Source organism: Protomyctophum bolini (assembly GCF_963924005.1).
Source record: "Protomyctophum bolini genome assembly, chromosome: 1".
NCBI classification, from domain to species: Eukaryota; Metazoa; Chordata; class Actinopteri; order Myctophiformes; family Myctophidae; genus Protomyctophum; species Protomyctophum bolini.
This window is the reverse complement of record NC_137862.1, coordinates 20,715,969-20,736,030: the sequence shown is the minus strand read 5'-3', so window position 1 is coordinate 20,736,030 and position 20,062 is coordinate 20,715,969. Positions and strand designations below refer to the sequence as shown.

At 43.2% G+C, this 20,062-nt stretch overlaps 1 protein-coding gene across 1 annotated transcript in view; it reads right to left on the bottom strand.

Annotated features, from left to right (window-relative positions):
• Positions 1 to 8,800, bottom strand: part of cskl (c-src tyrosine kinase-like) — a 33,434-nt gene extending 24,634 nt beyond the window's left edge. The window contains exons 1-3 of the mRNA XM_080763507.1: positions 8,706 to 8,800; positions 5,634 to 5,750; positions 5,127 to 5,239 (exon numbers count right to left, since the gene is read on the bottom strand). Coding sequence (XP_080619633.1) covers positions 5,127 to 5,239; positions 5,634 to 5,750; positions 8,706 to 8,720 — 245 coding nt within the window. The 5' untranslated portion in view covers positions 8,721 to 8,800. The remainder of the gene's footprint in view (positions 1 to 5,126; positions 5,240 to 5,633; positions 5,751 to 8,705) is intronic.
• Positions 8,801 to 20,062: the final 11,262 nt, after the last annotated feature.

Below are 20,062 nucleotides of genomic sequence, written 5' to 3'. Positions count from 1 at the left end.
CTTCAAAAATTCAATCAAATGCCAGAAAACGTGGTAAACAACCAGCAAATGAAAGGAGAAAGAGAGGAGGCACGAAGGAGTGGCGAGGCGATGAGGAGAGAATGCAGGATCTGTGCTCCTTGGGCAAGCTGGTCTAGGGTGGTGCTGCTGGGGCTCTGTGACCCACAGCACAACGGAGCACATGGCTGCCACATGGGGGCAGCAGAGAGAGAGAGAGATTCCAGACTCCAGAGAGAGTAGAGGGAAGTGGGGGTAACAGGGATACAGATAAAACATGTCTTTTTTGTTCGTTTTTCTCCCCAATGTTGTCATTACGCCAATTGATTCCTCCCCACACGCATTTGTGTGTGTTGTCAACTGCCACCAGGAGGACGTAAAACAGTGTTTTAACTAAATGTCCTCATTCACGAATGTAGCCTTCACAAAATGTATCACTATGCAGTTAAAACAAATGTCTTCAGTAACTTTTATAGCAATTGATATATTCGTTATTGTATAAGACGGTCTGTCAAAGTCCCAGGTGGCACATAAACCTTTGATTGTGTTCTGGCCCATCATCTGATGCACACTTGCTTTTCAGATTGGGGACCAAATACATTTATAATACAATTTGGCTTTGACTTGATAAACTTTGAGAACCACTGCATTATTAGAGCACAGTGAACAGTGTTGGGCCTGAGAGAGAGGAGGCCCAGGAGACAGTAGGAGACACAGCTGAGAGAGGAGGCCCAGGAGACAGTAGGAGACACAGCTGAGGTCTTCTGTCAGCTAGTGCAGAGTGAGAGCTCCCATAAACACAGCTGTTATACATTCACAACAACGAGCAGCAGGAACACCAACAGGACCCTCAGGACCCCTCGGCAATGACCCGGTAGGGCTGTCACCATTACACATTTAAGTTGAGGACTAATTGTCACACAAATAATTGTGATTAACAATTTAATTGCATTGAACAATTACAATTTGTATTTCTGTTTGCCTTTTAGGCTTCATAATCAAAAATTGCACAGCGCAGTCTTTCAGACATGACGTCATGTGTCAGCCAAGTCTAATGTTTGTCTTATTCATGTGCCACCCAAGCCTACAGTATGGACAAAAAAACTACTTACAGTAGATTAGAATTACATCTCAGTGCCTAATATGAAATAATCATCCAGTGATCTCAACAGAGGGGGGAGTGGTGCTGGAAGAAAGCGAACAAAGTAACGCACCAAATACCGGAATACACAAGTTCACATAAACATGTTCACAATGCAAATGAAAAGAGGAGATCACACTGTAGTATAGAACCACATGTGAAACCTCAGAACCTCAAACCACCAGGCCTGTCTCAGTTATTACAGCATCGCCTAATTGCAATTATTTTAGATCATTGTGATCATTTTTGCATAATCAACGTCAATCGGTTATGGAAAGATATCAAAAGATATGCATACATAAAAAAGAAAAATTAAATACCAGATATACAAGCCAACAACGCGTCACAATGTGACACGTTGTGAGCTTGTAGATCGGCTATTTCCAACATCTGGCTTTCAGACATGATCAAGTGGAAGCCAAGTCTATGACTTAATGTTTGTTTAAGCAGTGATGTCATGTGGCAGCCACAGTGGGCACCCCTCACTTCAACACATTTTAATAAATACGGCCCATTGTGGCCTACATTTTTGATTATTGGCATCAGTCAATGTTAGTAATTTCTTTATATATTATGTGTAAAATAGAGCGTTGCAGTCCCGCCCCCTCGAGAGACCAGGAAAAGAAGTCGCCGTTCATTTTCCTCATAGGCATTTCTTAAAGTATTTATTTAAAGACGGTTACGCCGCGGACAAAGCCAACTCGGATCGTGACAAATCATGACAATGAACACAATATTTTGGGCCGATCAAATCATTAGAAAGAAGAAAATAAAGGCAGGAGACAACACTATTTGTTTTGTTTTTCTTCTTATAAATTATTTGATCTGCCAAAAACATTGTGTTCATTGTCATGATTTGTCACGATCCGAGTTGGCTTTGTCCGCAGCGTAACCGTCTTTAAATAAATACTTTAAGAAATGCCTATGGGAAAAATGCATTGCGATTTATTTCCTGGGCCACTCGTTGTTCTGAAAGGGGGAGGGACTGCGACGCTCTATTGCGACAGTAGGTCGCAGATTACTATGAAAACCTGTAAAACCTGTCCGTCCGTCCGTCAGTCAGGACACGCCTCCATATATGTTTGTCAGTCCATTACGCCTCGTGACACGCTCCACGTCTCCATATATGATGTATGATATACACACTGACCTCATCAAACCCTGGATAGCCATACATGGAGAATACTGGATCTGCATATATGGGGCCGGCCAGCAACTCTACATCTAACATCAAACCCTTAGATCTCCATATATGAAGCTGACATATTCGGACATTCCATTATGTTGACCTGACCTCATCAAACCCTGTACACTCAAGACACGCTCCATATATGGCCAGTATAGAATTCATTCCATGTTGATCTGAACCCCCATGACAAAGCGCCAGTGCTCACCCAGCAGTCTGCTGTCACCCAGGTGGATGCGTATATATATATATTTTTTTGTATGTTCCAATGTTCAAAGGAAGAAATACAATTAAATCGTCAATCGTAATTATTTGTATGACAATAAACTGTTAAGTAAAATGTCATGATGGTGATGACAGCCCTACTGTAATCATCCCAATACCATGGCATCATGAACCTGGCCTCACACACCTCTCTCTCTCTCACGGGGCAGGCGCTCTAAGCATGCATGCCATGCTAATCCCTGTAATCCTTCATTTGTTTACCTTCTTTGCACACAAACACTGTTTGTGTGTGTAGGCAAAACCTACTCAAATTGTAACCACTAACCACCATGTTCGTATACTGTATGATGTGATTGAAGCAGAAATTGTGAACCGTGCCAAAATCTGCAACAGTAGGGATATGTTGACCCATTAAGACCTGAGGCCAATTCTACTAATTTCTTCCAAAACAGCTTTCTGAAAATACATCCAACCATATCAGTGGTTTTTAAACTTTTTCATGTCAAGGACCCCCAAAAATGTAATTGGCCGCCGACCCCAATCTCAAAACATTTTGTTCTAGGGACCCCCAGAAGCAAAGATTTGAGTTAAAAATGTTTGCTTTAAAATTTTATATATTCCAAGATTTGCTGAAATGTTCAGGATGTTAATTTTTTTTAAATAAATTGCAGATCTACAAGCTCATAATGCGACAGAAAGTGATGCGCTATGGGCTTGTATATCTGCTATTTTTGAATAGCCAAATTATAAAATAATGGTTAAAGTGGTTAAAATATAGCTGAAATATAAAATGACAAAGATTCTTTCCCAGTTTGAATGGGTTAAGAAGGTACTCTCACATTAGTTAGTATATATGTACAACTCAGGTAAAGAAATAATGCTGTCATCGTCGGGGCTGAATTGTCTGGATTCTCGGCCTCTTTTTATTTGTCATTATACTCTAACAAAGCAAATGATAGAAAAGCAAAGTGCAACATGTATTTGCAAGTTGCAAGCCCGTAGTAGTAGGCCAACATTTGAATGTGTAGACCCAGTACCAGACATAACTCCCCAGGCCCTTCAGATCAACAGTCCACCCGACAGGATAAACACTAGTTCAAATACTTGTTTTCTCTGGATTGTCCGGGTCTCCGTGCTCCAACAACCCTCTGTGAGCGAGTGATGACACCGTAGCGACTCCATGTGTCCTCTCTCCCCTCTTTACTTTATTATTTGCATAAGTCTCTCATTATATTTTCCTCTTCTGAAATAGCTGTCGTTTCAAACGAGAGCACCGATTCAAATCTGGCTCCGCGGCAGACGGGTCCTGCCCCCAGCGGCAACCACCCAGAGAGAAGAGACGTGACACGCAGTGGGGGGGGAAATAAGCAACATCAAACAAGCCAAGTGACTGTTAGGTGGTGGAGGTTAGGCTTTGAAGCCTTGGATGACATTTTAAATGCATTGCTCCATTTTCTCTTGCGACAGGTAACAGAAGGTAAGGTAGGTACACAGTACACTGTACAACCACTGAATAAACAGTACTTAAGCAATATGAATGTACAAAGGACTGAAATAAGCTTCCGTAAATAATTTCTCAATACAGTGTTGAAGTTGAATACAGAGTCAACACTGGTCTCGAGACGAATTTGATCATGCATGTGTGACAGGCGAATATTGGGCAGAAAAATAAAAATAGCAGATCTACAACATAAGATATCGCAATGCATTGTGAGTTTGTAGAGCTGGTATTTGCTCAGAGATTTGGTGTAGACTAAAGAAAAAAGGAGGCGACACCAGTCAACAAATGCTGTATGCCGGTTTGTTAGTGGTTAATGACACAACCCCCACGTGAACCCCACGTGACCAAGATTTATTATAGCTGGAAGAGGGTTAACCTAAAAAGCTCAGAGGATGATAACCTATGGCTTGTTGTGGGATGTTGGTCATTGGTCCAATGGCCAGCATTAGAGGACTGGTTATGTTGGGCAAATGAATTAAAGTAAGCACCTGGATTTGAACCTGGGTCTCCTATAGTCCAAACATCTAACACTCATCCAAAGGAGGCCCTCTTCCCTCACCGAAGGAAGATATTAGGCTTCTGTGCAACAGGCAGGGCTACTCTGCAACATGAATATATTGACAAAAATATACAGACAACTTCCGAAAACAAATACTAAATATGAAAACATTAGGGAGGACTAGTGGACAAGAGAGATCCAGTGTCATTTTCTGCTTGACTATGTGTAGGTGTCACACTCAGAAAATAGCCGATCTACAAGATGTGTTGTGACTTGTAGATCAGATATTTTCAGCAAAGTATAAATCAGGCATTACGACGCCGTCATTGCCTGCCAAAATAGTAGACTAAATCAACTGTAGATTTAGTTGACTAAAATCATATAATATTTAGTAAACTAAAACTAGACTAGTTTCAAAAGACTATGACTAAAACTATACCAAAATTGACAGCGATAAGCTCAGCAGTAGAAATGTTGGCGCTCTTGCAGGGGACACAGGTAGGACATGAAGGTCAGGGAATGCAACCTGAAGTTCTAACGTTAGACATCAGACACAGACAATGGCCTCGTCACTTACGGCATAAGACTGAGTTTCCCTCCTGATTTGACGCCTTCTCTTTTCTGGACGTAGTTGGCAGGGATGGTTCCTTCTCTGCCCACCGTGTTCTTCGCTCTGTACCAGTTAGGATCCTGAAGACACATGGACAGCCATTACGCTTATTTGACTTATTTATACTTGCCTAGCAATAGGCTCTATGCACTTTTTCTTTTTTTCCCCTTTTTTTATGTAAAGTGATATGTGCAAATGCAATGTGAAATTTCATAAATCACTAACACTCATAATCATGAATTACTAACTAATAACAATACTCAATGACCACGATTCAGTATGTGCCACTGAAATGGGTATTTTGCCAATTCGGCGCACACCTTGCCATTGTTACAAGCCTGGCCTACACAGCAAGATCCTGACTCTTTAAACTATTTCAATTAACACTCAGAGCTTGGTAGTGTAGTAAATAATAAAATAAATGTATAAAAATAAAATCATGCTAAAGCCAGGTACGGCATAAGTCTTTCTTACTCGGGTGACTCCGATGATGGACAAGACATCTCCTTTACAGAAGGGAAGGTCCTGTTCGTTTTTGGTCTGAAAGTTGTATTTGGCCACACACTCTGTGCCAGTCGCCCAGGGTGCCGGCTGCAACACACATACACATCCAAAGTGAGGAACCTCTTATAGAAACTTGTTAAAGGCAGGGCAACAGATTTTAAATAATTCCAATGATGTGAAGGGAAAAAAAACTGTACGACGAGGCGTTTACTTTGAACAGCTAAATATGCCCAGCCCCAAACATTAACCCATTAAAACTGGGAAAGCATCGGTGTCATTTTAGCTACTGTATATATAAATGGCAATAGGATTTAGAACAGTGGTTCTCAAAAATAGCAGTTTACAAGCCGACAGTGAGTCACTTCGTGCCACGCTGCGCGCATGTACATCTGCTTTAAGACTTTGTAGAAGTGTATTCTCTGTTGGGGTTCGTGGCCAAATACATTTGGGGTCCTTGACACAAAAACGCTTGAGAACCACTGATTTAGAACGCATTTGTAAAATCAGTTTTGTGATGTGAAGAGGTCCAACCTTGTAAAGTCCCTATAAACAAATACAATATATATATACATTTAATTGAACCTTTTACAGTATAGAGGCTGCCAGAACATCGCAACTATGTTCATTTATAGGCCAATGTTATGTTATAATCAAAGTACTGGCATCTAGGACAGTGGTTCTAAACAGTCATTCATCACTGTCTTTCTGCTAGCTGTAGTGTCACCTTTCCAAAAGAAAACCTCTACATTTTATGTGATTTCCATACAATTATATCAGAGTAGGAACGAAGATTGCTCGGAAGACAGAGAGCTTTGCCTTCTGGCTCAACTCTCTTTTCGTCACAACAGTGTGGTCGGTACAGCGACTGCAACACCGCCCCTGCTGCGCCAATTCCCAGGCTGATCTCCCTCTCCTTCCTCCCCTCACTCGCGAACAATACAAATAAACAGAATTGTTGTTTAGATATGAACTAGAATGTAAATATCAAATGTTGTCCCTTATCTAACCCTAACTACCTTTAATCTCAGTATAAATTAGGCAATTCCATGTGCTTGTCAGGGTGGGAGGGTCCCCTGTTCAAATATGATTTTGAGGAGTCCCCTGTTCAAATTATTTTGAGGGGTCCCCAGTTAAAAAATGATTATTTTGAGGGGTCCCCAGTTCAAATATGATTATTTTGAGGGGTCCCCAGTTCAAATATAATTATTTTGAGGGGTCCCCAGTTTAAATATGATTATTTTGAGGGGACCCCAGTTAAAATGATTATTTTGAGGGGTCGTGGCCTTAAACGTTTTGGAGCCCTTGATCAAGGAATTCAAATGTAATGTAGTGCTATGAAGTTGCCTATGGTGGGTAAGCACAGCAGCAGCACCATCTAAATATTCCAAACTGTTCCATGTTAATAACTGTGTATTCAGCTGTACTAGAGCCTTTTAAAACTGTTCCATGTTAATAACTGTGTATCCAGCTGTACTAGAGCCTTTTAAAAAGAGGGGTTGCTGCTTTAGTCGGATGAGATCAAAGGGAATAAAAAGTGGCAACCGTTTCTTTTCTTCTTTTTTTTCCTATTCTTGTGAGTGAAGAGGCTTGTCCTTGTTTAACCCGTCCTGCGTTGGGTGTAGAACTGTAGATAGATGCTGCAGCCGGAGCTGAGAGCACATGCCCGAGGCATTACTTCATGACAGGATGACCACACCGGGGACACAGTTCACATGGCCGTGAGTCGACAAGGCTCTTGGAATCTAAATACAATCTCATGAATGGAAATATAATGATGCTATTATCATTCTAAACCGAAGTTGCTGCTGTTCTACATACAGTCAACCATTTTAAGAAGCGAGGGCCAGTCAGATAATCAGATATGTACCCGCTGTGCGAGGCTCATTTCCCAGCCAAAAACATATATTCATGTCAAGGACCTCCATTTTTACAAGCGACTTCGGCACTAGCCGTGAGGGAGTATGAATTAACTTTCATAGAGCCTAACTAAACTTTTTTTGGCACTAAATATAGGAGTATGACTATGAATCGTCCCTAAGAGTTACAGACCCACAGTATAATGGTCCATTTGGAACCCCCACAAGGAACCCAACTTTGAGGACGGACCACTGTTTGTGGCATTCGGTGACTTGTCAGTGTGTGCAGCAGTACAAGATGACGCTTAAATGACTACAACAACTACAACACCCATATGACAAGCAATCAACAGCATGCAGAGCGAGAGACTCAAAACAAACTAATCTTTGTCGACTGGGCTTATGAAACCTCATTTATAACCCAGACACCTCCTAAAAAATAACAAGAGAAAAAAAAATACATCATCAATTTGCAGACAAGGCAGTTTTTTTGTTTTCTGAAAGGAACACATTATTACGTTTTTAACAAGGCAGTAGGGAGACAGCGAGTTTGAAGGGGAGATGGAAACAACTCGAGTTCCTAATCAGCAGAGTAGTTTTCATGACTCTCTAGTGTCTGTGGAATACACAAAAGAAACACAACAACAACAAACCCCTCATCTGTTTGAAAACAGGTCTTTTACTTTTCTTTAACAAAAATGAGACTTTCTGTAGATACATGGTTCTCACCAAACGGCTGTGGTTACTGCGCTGACAGAGAGGGAAATAACAACACAGATCAGATCAATAGGGGAATGTGGAGGGGTATGTAAGATGGTAACCCTATGCTGAAATTGGTACATGAGTCATTAGTTCGGCCACCGAAGACAGCTCAGGAAATATGAGACAGCTAAAACAAGTGTGTGTCCGTCCGCCAGCTATATGCATTAGCACCAGGGGAGCCCCTGGGTGGATGAGCCAAGAATCTGTTCAATTGTTCATTAAAAACGCCACCAAACACGCAGTAGGACAGGAGTGTTAACTCCTACTGCGTCAGGTGAAAAGAAGCGGCTTGGAGGAGTCCTCATGCACGGAAGGAAGCAGTGTAGAGCCCAGGATTACATGGACATTTGACACTGGGTGAAAAAATGAGTTATATAACTATAAAAATTATACTAAAAAAAAGAATCATGCATGTTCCTCTCACCTGGATCCCAGACATGATGATGGGAGTGGGGCAGCAGGCGTCCTCAGGGCAGGGCAACACTCCTCACTGTTCAGCAGCTACCATCAGAGCTGCAACAATATGAAGAGAAGACAGACATATTCAACATACAATTTACCATAGATTTATTTCAGCTAAATCTTCGGTGTGTTTGTAACGCCCGGGGATTCGAATCCGGGTCCGTAAAACACGAAACATCTTAATCATCAGCCTAAAGGGGAATTCCACTGCACTCAGCACATCGCAATTTCGTTTTTTTCTGCTGCTGCAGTTGGAAAGAATGACAAATAAAGCAATCTTGAATCTTGAATGGTTTTGGTCATCAGGCAGAGGCTCTGAGCCACTACTGCTACAGTACATGTCATGCTCACACATTAGGTGTGAGGCTGAGCCACACTGTTAAGTAGGGCTGTGAATCTTTGGGTGTCCCACGATTCGATTCGATTCCGATTCTTGCCCCCGCGACCCGACTACGGATAATCGGTTGAAGATGGATGGATGGATAGTTGCTGTCCTATCCTAGAAACCTCTTCTTATATCCATAATTTAACCTAATTTTTTCATAAATTAACGCCTACTTGATCATACTATTGGTCACACAAAATCTAGTTGATCTGCTACTTGTGTCATTTTTAAATATGAATCCTGAAAATGTACAGTTTTGGACATAATGATGTTTCTACCCGACAAGATGATACAGGGTTTAAGAGGTTAAGCGTTAATAATATATTAGCATTATCGGACGCGTAACCTCACATCTCTCTGACTATCTTACGAACCCGACAACCGGTGGCCCTCACCCAGGTAATGACAACCAACGCTAAAACCAAACAGATATTTGACTATCTCTGATCATCCGGCGCTGCATGACTGCTGATACTGGTTGGTCGGTGGGCTCAGGGTGACCTTGGTATATAGAATTACAGGCAGGGGAGTTAATCCTTCCCTGGTGAGGAGAAAGACAGAAGAACAGGAGGGGGGGAGAGAGAGAGAAAGAGAGAGTGATAGAGTGTGTGTGTGTGGGGGGGGGGTACAGAAAAGAGTGAAATAGAAGACAGTCAGACAGCGAGAGAGAGAGAGAGAAGGAGAGAGAGGGAGAGCTCCAAGCATACAGTCAAGTGTCTCTGTGGTTGGAGCAAATGGCTCCAGTCTCCTGCACTGCACTCTGGGTAAAACAGAGCTACAGGGCTGACTATAGACATGCAGGCACTATGCTGGAAGAGGTGTGTGAGTCCTCAGGCGTTGTCATGTGGAACTTGAGCATGTTCTGTGTGTGTGTGTGTGTGTGTGTGTGTGTGCCTGAGACAGCGCATGTGTTTAAATGTTTACCTCAGAGACCGTGTGTGTGTGTGTATATACGAGAGCCTTCGAATGAATGTGCACGTGCCCTAAAAGCTTGTGTGTGTCCATTTGTTGATGTTTTTTGTGTGTGTGTGTGTGTGTGTGTCTGGTGTGCAGTGCTCTCGCCCCACTGAAGACAGACAGCAGAGTCCAAAAAGGCCGGCGGCCAACAGCATGGCTGCCCGGCTTAGCCGGCATCACACTGGGACAGGCACAGAGACAGACAGACACACGCCGGCACAAAGGAACAATGTGCCATCCACTGTTTACCAGGGGGGGGGGGAGAGAGAGAGAGAGATACGAGGAAGGGACAGCTCGCTCCTGACTGATTTCTGTCCAGAAACACTGGCTTAAACACAGACAGGAACCAACGAACGGACAGACAGACAGACAGATGTCACAGGGAAATAACATGATCTGAGCTAGCCAGCGGTGGAGGTTAGAGTAACTGTGTACACACGTGTGCGTGCGCCGGGTGTTGTTATACTTCTACAATTTCAGAATTTTTAGACAAGAGAAATGGTTGGTTTATGGTTAAAACATTTTTTTAAAGATATATGCTTACAATTAGGAAGAGATTCTGGTCAGATTTAGAGGTTGTGGAGTTGGGGTTACGGGTAATGCCTGATTTATAGTTTAGTGGTGCGTCCGTCCGTGTCATGACATGCACTGAAAATTGGGTCTCGTTGTGAGCTTGAAGATCGGCTGTTTTCAGTCTAGCACAGCAATGAAGTATAACCCAGGCTTTAGTGTTAGTTAAAAATGCCAAATGAATGTTAAAAATGTATAAATGATCTTAATGTTTTATGTTTTCACAAGTACAGTAATAGAAGTGTGTGTGCGTGTGTGATCCAAAAGACGAAGTTTATTGATATGAAAACGGATCTCATCACTCCACAGCCTGTAAGCGCCTGTTGTGCAATCCTCGATGTTGCGCAACAGTGAGATGTCATCGAAAATGTTCCTCCCCCGTTTAGCCGAAGACAACGGAAAATCTTAAAACGTTAATAACTCTCGATCTAAATCATCCAGTCTAATTATGAAAAAAGATCCTGTGTTAGACGGCCCTCCGCCGTCCAGTCGCTAGTCGCGATAGATTTATTCTTACCTGCCCGTTGTTGTCGATCGCCTCTAGAGTGGTGTGGCTACATCTAGCTGCTACAGCCACATCCGGAAGAACATCCGGTCTGTCAGTCAAAGCGCTCAGTGTTTATAAATCGACTGGGCGCTATAATTTAATGGATTAAATAACCCCGGGCAATTAAAGAGCAGTATCGCTTTAGTGGACAATAGACTATATGCACAGCAGCCATATCACACTGCCGGGGGGAGGGGTGCCACCTGTCGGGGACGGTAGGGGGATTACGACATTATGACGGTCCAGATGCCGATAACAGCGTAGTAGTAACAGTGTAGTAGTGTTTTCAGAACCATGAGGGTACCTGGACCACAGTGTGAGACCCACAGGCATAGTAGTGTTTCTAGGAGTGTTTCCAGTGAGTACAATATCAACACCCTGACTGTGTTTGACCAAGAACAGGGCCTTAATTACTATAATTGGTAAGATGATGTGAAGGAAATGAGGAAGAGGCCCAATTTCTTTCCAATTATCTGTGCTTGCGTCTCTACTCTAGCTGTTGGTCACTGGAGTACAAAACACCACACCAACACCTCCCTCCCTGGCAAGCCTGATTCATCTTTCAGCATCACACTTGCGTCATGCGACGCAGAGATCCGTCGAAAATGCGTTATTTTTAGTCACACGTTGTGGCAACCCATGTGTCAGTTTGTTGGACAGGCAAGCTGTTTTGACAGCTTGTGCTCACGTCACCATCACAAAAAAGACCACGGAGGAGTCTCCACACAAGTCCTCATGTTCAGAGGAGAGAGCCGGACGGTATTCTGTAGACAGAGAGTCTATCATCTAGAATAACACCCGCTCTGTTGGCCTCACAGATGAGCTGATGTTTCCAAAACCCTTGTATTTAGTTTGGGCTATGGCCGTCATTTCTTCTCTGACAGTAAAGCCACCACTGAACATTAGAAGCAATAAACAATGCATTATGCCTCCAGCGAGGGCCCACTAGCATCCAATGGGCTGGACCCTAAAAGCATGCTGCAGTGGCAGTCCACGCACGCATGCACGCCATCAATGGCCTCCCTTCACAACACCACTGCTCATATCCTGTGTTGAAACAGGAAGCAGCCTAATTGCAGACTGCAGCAGATTTGTACGCAGACTGACAAGAGCCAAATATAGCCGTGGCCAGGCTCCAGGCTGCTCTCTCACTGTCGCCCATTCTTTAGGTTGAGCTGGAGCAGACCGCTTCATCAAGCCCACAGCCCAGACTGCTAACCCAGGCCAATGAGGGAGTGACAAGTGAGCGCTATTCTTATCAACTCTCTCCAGTGCCCAGGAATGCCTTGGAGGCATGTGAGAGCTTTGGCTGCACTACAATGGTTGCACTTCTCTCCTTAACTTAAGACAAGTGGTTGGTCACAGTCTAAAGCATTTTAGAGCAAACTGGACATTCTTTATGCAATGATCATCTCCTACATCGTGTCAGGATTAGGGGTTCTTAGGGATTCCTTGTATTGCTCAATGACTGAAGTAGGTGTATGGACAAATATAATAAATAATAATACAATATTCTTTCAAGCTGTATCACGATACACGATATTATCATGATCTTTTTTCATGTGTTGTTTATGGTTATTTTTCAAGTTACTTAACAGTACAACCACCTTCTACAATGCAACACAAACTAAAGCCCATTTAGACCAAAATAATAATAAATATTATTGTTGGTGATTTTCTACAGAAGTATAAATTAAGGTGTATAGAACTAACAAGGCTGATTTTGAGCCCTGTTTTAGCGGACTGTTTTCTTAGTCACACTTCCAATGGCTTTATGACCATTCGGGCCACCACACCCCCCCACTGGTTTCATCCCATACCGGCCGCAGTTTATTTTGGACCATGTGAGTGATTCCGCAGGAACGTTTAAAGTACCGTCTGCTCTTGCAATGTTTTCATTGGGACCCAAAATACAAACAGAAAGCGAGAGACAGATCATGGCCATTACAGCACCATGGACAGTGACACACAGTGGTCTGGCCTTAGTTTCTGTCAGTTAGATTAATAAATAAATAGATGCATCTAATATACTACAATGTTTCAATATTACATTCTCCTCCTCCTCCGGTTCCTTTCCATTTTTGTCAGTCACAATTCAGAAACATGCCCAAATGTCAGGCCTGCCTAGTGCCTACTTGCTTTGCTTTTGTTCCAGCTTTGATGTTCTTTTCAAACGTGTGTGCAACTGTGCACCGACCACACACACACACACACACACACACACACACACACACACACACACACACACACACACACACACACACACACACACACACACACACACACACACACACACACACACACACACACACACACACACACACACACACACACACACACACACACAAAGGAACCATGAGGGTACTGTAGATTCCTAGCTGGAACACACTTTGTAGCAGAGTGTTTCCAATTTGACCAGAATGAAACATAGCCTTCATTAGCACCATTAGTAAGACCTGTGAACAAAGTAAGAGCATAGAAGAGGCCCAATTTCTTTCCAATATGGCTGCTGTGCAATGTGCATAGAGCCTATTTAGTTCCACACACGTTAAAACAACCATCACGGCAGCTTTACTGACTGAGTGCGCTTATTGGTCTGTTGCTTCACCTGATGCGACACCCATCGCCTCCAGCTCCTCTCTCTCCTCTCTCCCCCTCTGCTTGGCAACGGCGCCACCATGGTAACCTGGGCGAGTGATGTTAGTGTACTCCCATCCTCCACTCTGCCAAATGACAGTGATGAGGGGAGCCTCTCTCCTCCGCTGTTAACATCAGAAGACAGAATGCATCGCATCGCTGCATGCCTGGCTGACATCTCAGTCTCACAGTGGATGCCTTTCCACCAACTAAACAATGGTTTGAAAAAGAGTCACGGTGCTGATATTGTGCATGTTGGCTCACTGGAAACACTGCTACGCCAGTGGGTCTCAAATTGGGGTCCAGGGACCCTCGTGGCTCCTTTAAGGGGGTTCCAAGAGTGCACAAATGGAATGGTTTCATTTGTATACTCTGAGTTATGGGGGTTTAAGTTTGAGAACCACTGTGCTACACTAAATGGAACAGAGCCTTCAGTAGAATCATTGGAAACACCCAATAAAGTAGGGTGACCATACATCCTCTTTCCGGCCTGTCTGGGGAGAGGGGGTTTAGGTAGCAAGTACTGTTATATCTGTGTATCACTGACAAATATTCACTCATTATACCAGTAAAACCTTTTGCGCAAAAGCACGTGCGCTCTGTTGGGGAATTTTGAATATCGTCATCCTAAATGAAGAAGCAAGGACGAATTTGCATCCAATATGGCTGCTGTGCATAGAGCTCATTGACAACTTCAAGTAAGAATGATCCAGGACAGTCAGCTGTCCTTCAAGGCAAACATTGCCTTGATGACTTGTCATTCAGTCCTGTACTGTACGTTACATTTGGAAAATTAGACCCTTTCCTCACCAAGGAATCCTACCATACCACATCATTTACAAGCTGTACTGCCATCTTGCTGGTCGCCCTGCATGTTCTCTCATACTCTACTACAACCGATCCAGAATGGCGTGATTACACATCTGTGGCTCTATTTCCTGCCTATACCCCTTATCCCTAAACTTCTTTGCCTTTTTTACTATTTTGAAAAACATTTAACATTTTTCAACTAGCCGATCTACATCCGTCGACACGTTTGTGAGCTTGTAGATCGGCTATTTGAACTATTAAGGAAAAGAAGTTGAGGAATAAGGGGTAAGGCAGTGACGGAAATAGCATCCCTGGTCTTCAAGCTTCCTAAATTTGCACCTTTGTCTCCCCCAAATGCACTCCCTTCCACAGGCTTGCCGTTGCTTCCCCACATCCATTTCAAAACACTGGTGATGACCTACAAGGCAAGTTTGCATCCCCCTACGCACTCAGCTCTTCAGATTGTACCTTAACCCTAGCACTCACTCCTCATTCCTTGCATCGCTCCTACTGCTTGTTTTGATGGATGCTAGTTATATAAGTATACAATATGTCAATTAGACAAGCCTGTTATTGCTATAGGCTTGATGTTTACCAAGTATCCTAGTTTCTTTGAAGCACTAAAGATTGATTTGCACTCTTCATTTAACTCTTTCATACACCCTTGCTTGAATCTTCACATTAAACCAGTTGAATTGCTAAACTCGAAATAAATCTTCTGCTGTTATTTGTGTTTTTTCGTTGTGTACATTTTCTTACTCTGATTTTCTTTGGATAATAATTGTATTTTGTTCATTTGTTTATTCGTATCTGTTAAAACTCAAATAGTGTTGATCATAAGAAATAGATCTAGATCTAGATATCTTCTTCCACACCGTGAAGCTTTGCACCACGTTTCGAATGGGATGCACACGCAGATCAGACACACCAAAGGTCCGATATGTGGAAACAACGGTCAGACAAGCGGTCGGACATGCAGTCGAACATGCAGTCGAACATGCGCTGCTCCCATGCTTGCGGTTATGGTTAGGTTAGGGTTTGAGGTAGGTTGTCGGTTTAATGACAGTCGGACCAATAGCATGTTGGCACTAAAGCCTGTACCCTTTCGAATTTCAAACAATTCTTTATCAAATATGACACAACCATACAGCAACCGTATACAACTTCTGTTAATCTATTTAATTGATTATTTGATTGTTTTCCCACCCCTACACTCGCAGTGTAAAGGCTCATTCATAGTCTGGATTTTCGGTTGTGAGGTGACCACCGGAGCTGAAATAACGTTGAGCGGTGGTGAGTAAAAGTAGAGAGAAGGGCTGGTTTGCTCTTCACCGCGGCTCGTGACGTAATGTGGTAGTTCGTTGGTCACCTCACCACTGATCCTGCTGCCAGGCTTGAACTGGTCACAGTAATTCACCTAAACATGGAATATATTCAGTCATTAGCAGTCAGGGTAAATAAGGGTGCTGCTGATGTATGTTACGAGGTGTTACTGTGTTTAACCCATTTTGGGCGGGAACCCGTTTTGGTGTTAGCATTATGTTATGCTTTAGCTATTGAAAAATAGCAGATGTACAAGCTCATAGCGCGCCACCGAGTGGCGCGATACGAGCTTGTAGGTCTGCTATTTTTTTAAACTGGCAGGATTTAAGACATTTTAGAATCTGATCTCGGGTCAAAATGCTTTAAAGAACCACCATTCTTCTGTGCGTTATAATCTGATCTCAGGTCAGAATGGGTCAGATGGGTCATTCGTAGCCCCTAGGCCGCCTGACAGTGTGTCGTGGGTTCGACTCCCCATCCCGATGACCATTGCTGTGTGTCATTCCCATCTCTCTCTCTCCCCCCATTTCCTGTCAAGACTACTGCATCTATCAAGCCAAAAATATCACAAAAAACCTTTAGGTAGAGAGGGAGATGCGATGTGTTAGTGTAGAATAACTTCCAGATGTTTATCAAATACCATTTGCACAGGGACGGACAGGATGGAGAGGGGGAGAGGGAAGGCAACAAGAACAACAGAGAGGAAAGCGTTGATAATTAGAACAGTTCATTATGCGCCCCCAAGGCAAGTCTTTTGAATTATTTCTCATCATATGTGTTTTTATCACTCTCGCAATTCATGGTGCAAAAGAACCAAAACTATTCTGCTATAAGGTGGGCCTTTCCAATTTTCTCTACACCTTCCTTACCCCATTTAAGGCTGACAAGGCCATTCACGTTACTTTGTCAAGGCTGGTCTTACTGGAAAAAAAACACAAAAACCAAGTACTGTCAATATCATAATCATATGCCTCTAGGCCTTCACTAAAATATATATCATAATAACAATGACATAATATACCTCCCAGTCCTAACTAGCACTCTCCCCTTCAGGCCAACAATGACAGGCTTAGCTCTCAGTCACGCCTCCTCCCTCCAGAAACAGCCGAACAAACCCATCCCCACCTTATGTTTTCTGCTAGAGTGACAGATTGGAAAGGGGTGTGTGTGATGTGTGTGCATGGATTGGTTTTGTCAGGCCCAAGTGCCAATGTCTGATTTGTGAAACAGCGTGAAAGGCTGTTTTAAAGCTTTTAGATAGGCCTAAAAGTTTATACCCGGTGCAAAAATTGGTTGAGTGCAGCACACATACAGTACATAGAGGTTGAGTGACGCAACGTGAATGTGTGTGGACAAGCAGCCTGCCTGGAGCATGAAGGGAGACTTGGAGGGATTCACAGGTGCGGTGGCGTGCAGTAGTTTGGATTTGGCCGATGAGCCCCAGACTCCAGTCTGTACAAAGTTGGCATTGTGAAGTTTACTGGCAGTAAACGAAACGGGCAGGAGAGAAATATGGAAATGTGACCTACTGGGTATGCAAATAACAGCATTGGTGCACAACACACAGTATATATGCGACACACACACACACACACACACACACACACACACACACACACACACACACACACACACACACACACACACACACACACACACACACACACACACACACACACACACACACACACACACACACACACACACACACACACAACAAACGTGGAACGGTCAACATCAAGATGACTGGTGGCTACATTGCATTTCCCCATATGTAAAATTATGGACAGTTGACCTGCTTGCAGTACAAAATCCACCGCTGTATTGGATGAATAGGCTCTATGCACAGCAGCCATATTTGGAGAAAAAAAAGTGGGCCTCTTCCCTACTTCCTTCACAGGTGTGTATAACTGAGTGTACGTACAAATGGAACAAAATCGACCCGTAAGAGTCCGTTTGTATACTCTCAGAGAACATTGCGTCCTTGTTTGTGTATTGTTTGCTTTCACCCTCGGTATTTTAGTATTTTTCTTGTGCACAGCACTTTGTTTCAACTCTGTTGTGTTAAATGTGCTTTATACATAAAGTCGATTGGATTGAATATATGATAAAAAATATATATTTGAGAACCACTGTGCAACACTAAATGGAACACAGGAATTGAAGACATGTGAAAGTAAGGCTTAATTTACATCCAATATGGCTTCTGTGCATAGAGCATAGAGAGACTGCCACCAACAATTTTACGCCCACAATCACAACTGAGACGGTGCCACACCTCAGGGTAAGGGAGAATGATGTACCACACTGCAGCGGCCAATGCAATCCATACACGAGGCATAATAAAATACCGCAATTTCACTATTTGTCTACTTAGGCTGTTATAATAAATAATGAATAAACGCCTCCCCCTGGCGCCTGATGGAGAGGAAAGGAACTGGTTGGAATAACATGTTCCTTCCTTCCACGCGTTACGTCCAACCAGGGAACGCCCCCCCCTGTCAGGTGTAAAGGAGTGACAGGAGTGACTCACACCCTTGTGTGACTTGGACACACACGGGTGAAAAATGGGTTACAAAATCATGGGATAAAAATGTAATAAACGTAGTCAGGATTCACCGGGATGCAGACTTGAGAATTCCCCCTCCTCAAAGTCGCGATCGAAAAAAGACAGTGATGGAACTGAAATGCGTCTACTTGTCTGTATGCTGTCTTCCAGTGGAAAATTAAATGTAAAACACATCATCTTTGGAGAAAACGAGACGATTATGTTGACAAAGACATTCATTTTGTGGAACTAAATTACAGTTGAATTCAGTGGCTTCTATAGAGCGCCGCAGTCCCCGCCCCCTTTCAGAAAAGCGAGTGGCCCAGGAAGTGGAAGCCCCATGCATTCTCCCATCGGCACTTTTAATATAATTTATTTATCCGCGGTTACGCCGCGGACAAAGCCAATTCGGATCGTGACGAATCATGACAATGAACACAATATTTTGGGACGATCAAATCATTAGAAAGAAGAAAAGAAAGTCAGGAGACAACACTATTTGTTTTATTTTTCGTCTTATAAATTATTTGATCGGCCCAAAATATTGTGTTCATTGTCATGATTCGTCACGATCCGAATTGGCTTTGTCCGCGGCGTAACCGTCTTTAAATAAATTATATTAAAAGTGCCGATGGGAGAATGCATGGGGCTTCCACTTCCTGGGCCACTCGCTTTTCTGAAAGGGGGCGGGACTGCGGCGCTCTATATGGGTTGGCCTGCAGTACTCCTATTCTCTCAAACTCAATTGTAGGCGCAGCGCCCGTGTCTCTATTCACATTATGAGGCATGTTGCGTCTACCGGCAATGATGGCACTCGTAATGTTCCATCACACGTCTCGGTGGCAAACACAGGTAACTGTAATCAAACAGCAGGTGATCATCATTAGGCTAAATGACAAACCACGGACAATGAGCTGAAGCAGTGGGACCAGAATGTGTGGCAAAACGCACCATGAGAGTACTGTGTGAACAGGCTGACAAAACAACATGTCCCTGGCTGGCTGGCTGGCGGTGAGGAGGAGGGGATGCAAATGACAGACAGAAGGCATCACGCCGCATACAAAAATGAGGTAACCAGTTAGTGTTTGTACTGTGCTGTGACATTAACCATATAGACCTGAGGTTGAGTCTAAAAATATCCTTTATTGAACTTGAAGGACCACCAAAATGTTTGCCCGCGTGGACCCCCCCATCTGAAAATGTTTTGTGCCAGTCAGAGAACCCCAGAAGAGAAGATTAGAAAATGTAAGATTTTTAAAAAATGCTTAAAAGAAATAGCAGATGTACAGCTCGCATCGGAGCACAAAGTAAGCTTGTATATTGCTACAGTATATTGCTATTTTTGAGAACCACTGTTCTCTGAAAAACCTTGTATATATATATATATATATATATATATTATATATAGCTAATGACTCAGATGCTTTCCTGGCGTTGGTGTGGTGTGGTGTCAGGATTTAAAATAAAAGCCTGGGTACCGAGGCTAGTGTTGGTGGGGTGTCAGGATTTAAAATAAAAGCCTGGGTACCGAGGCTAGTGTTG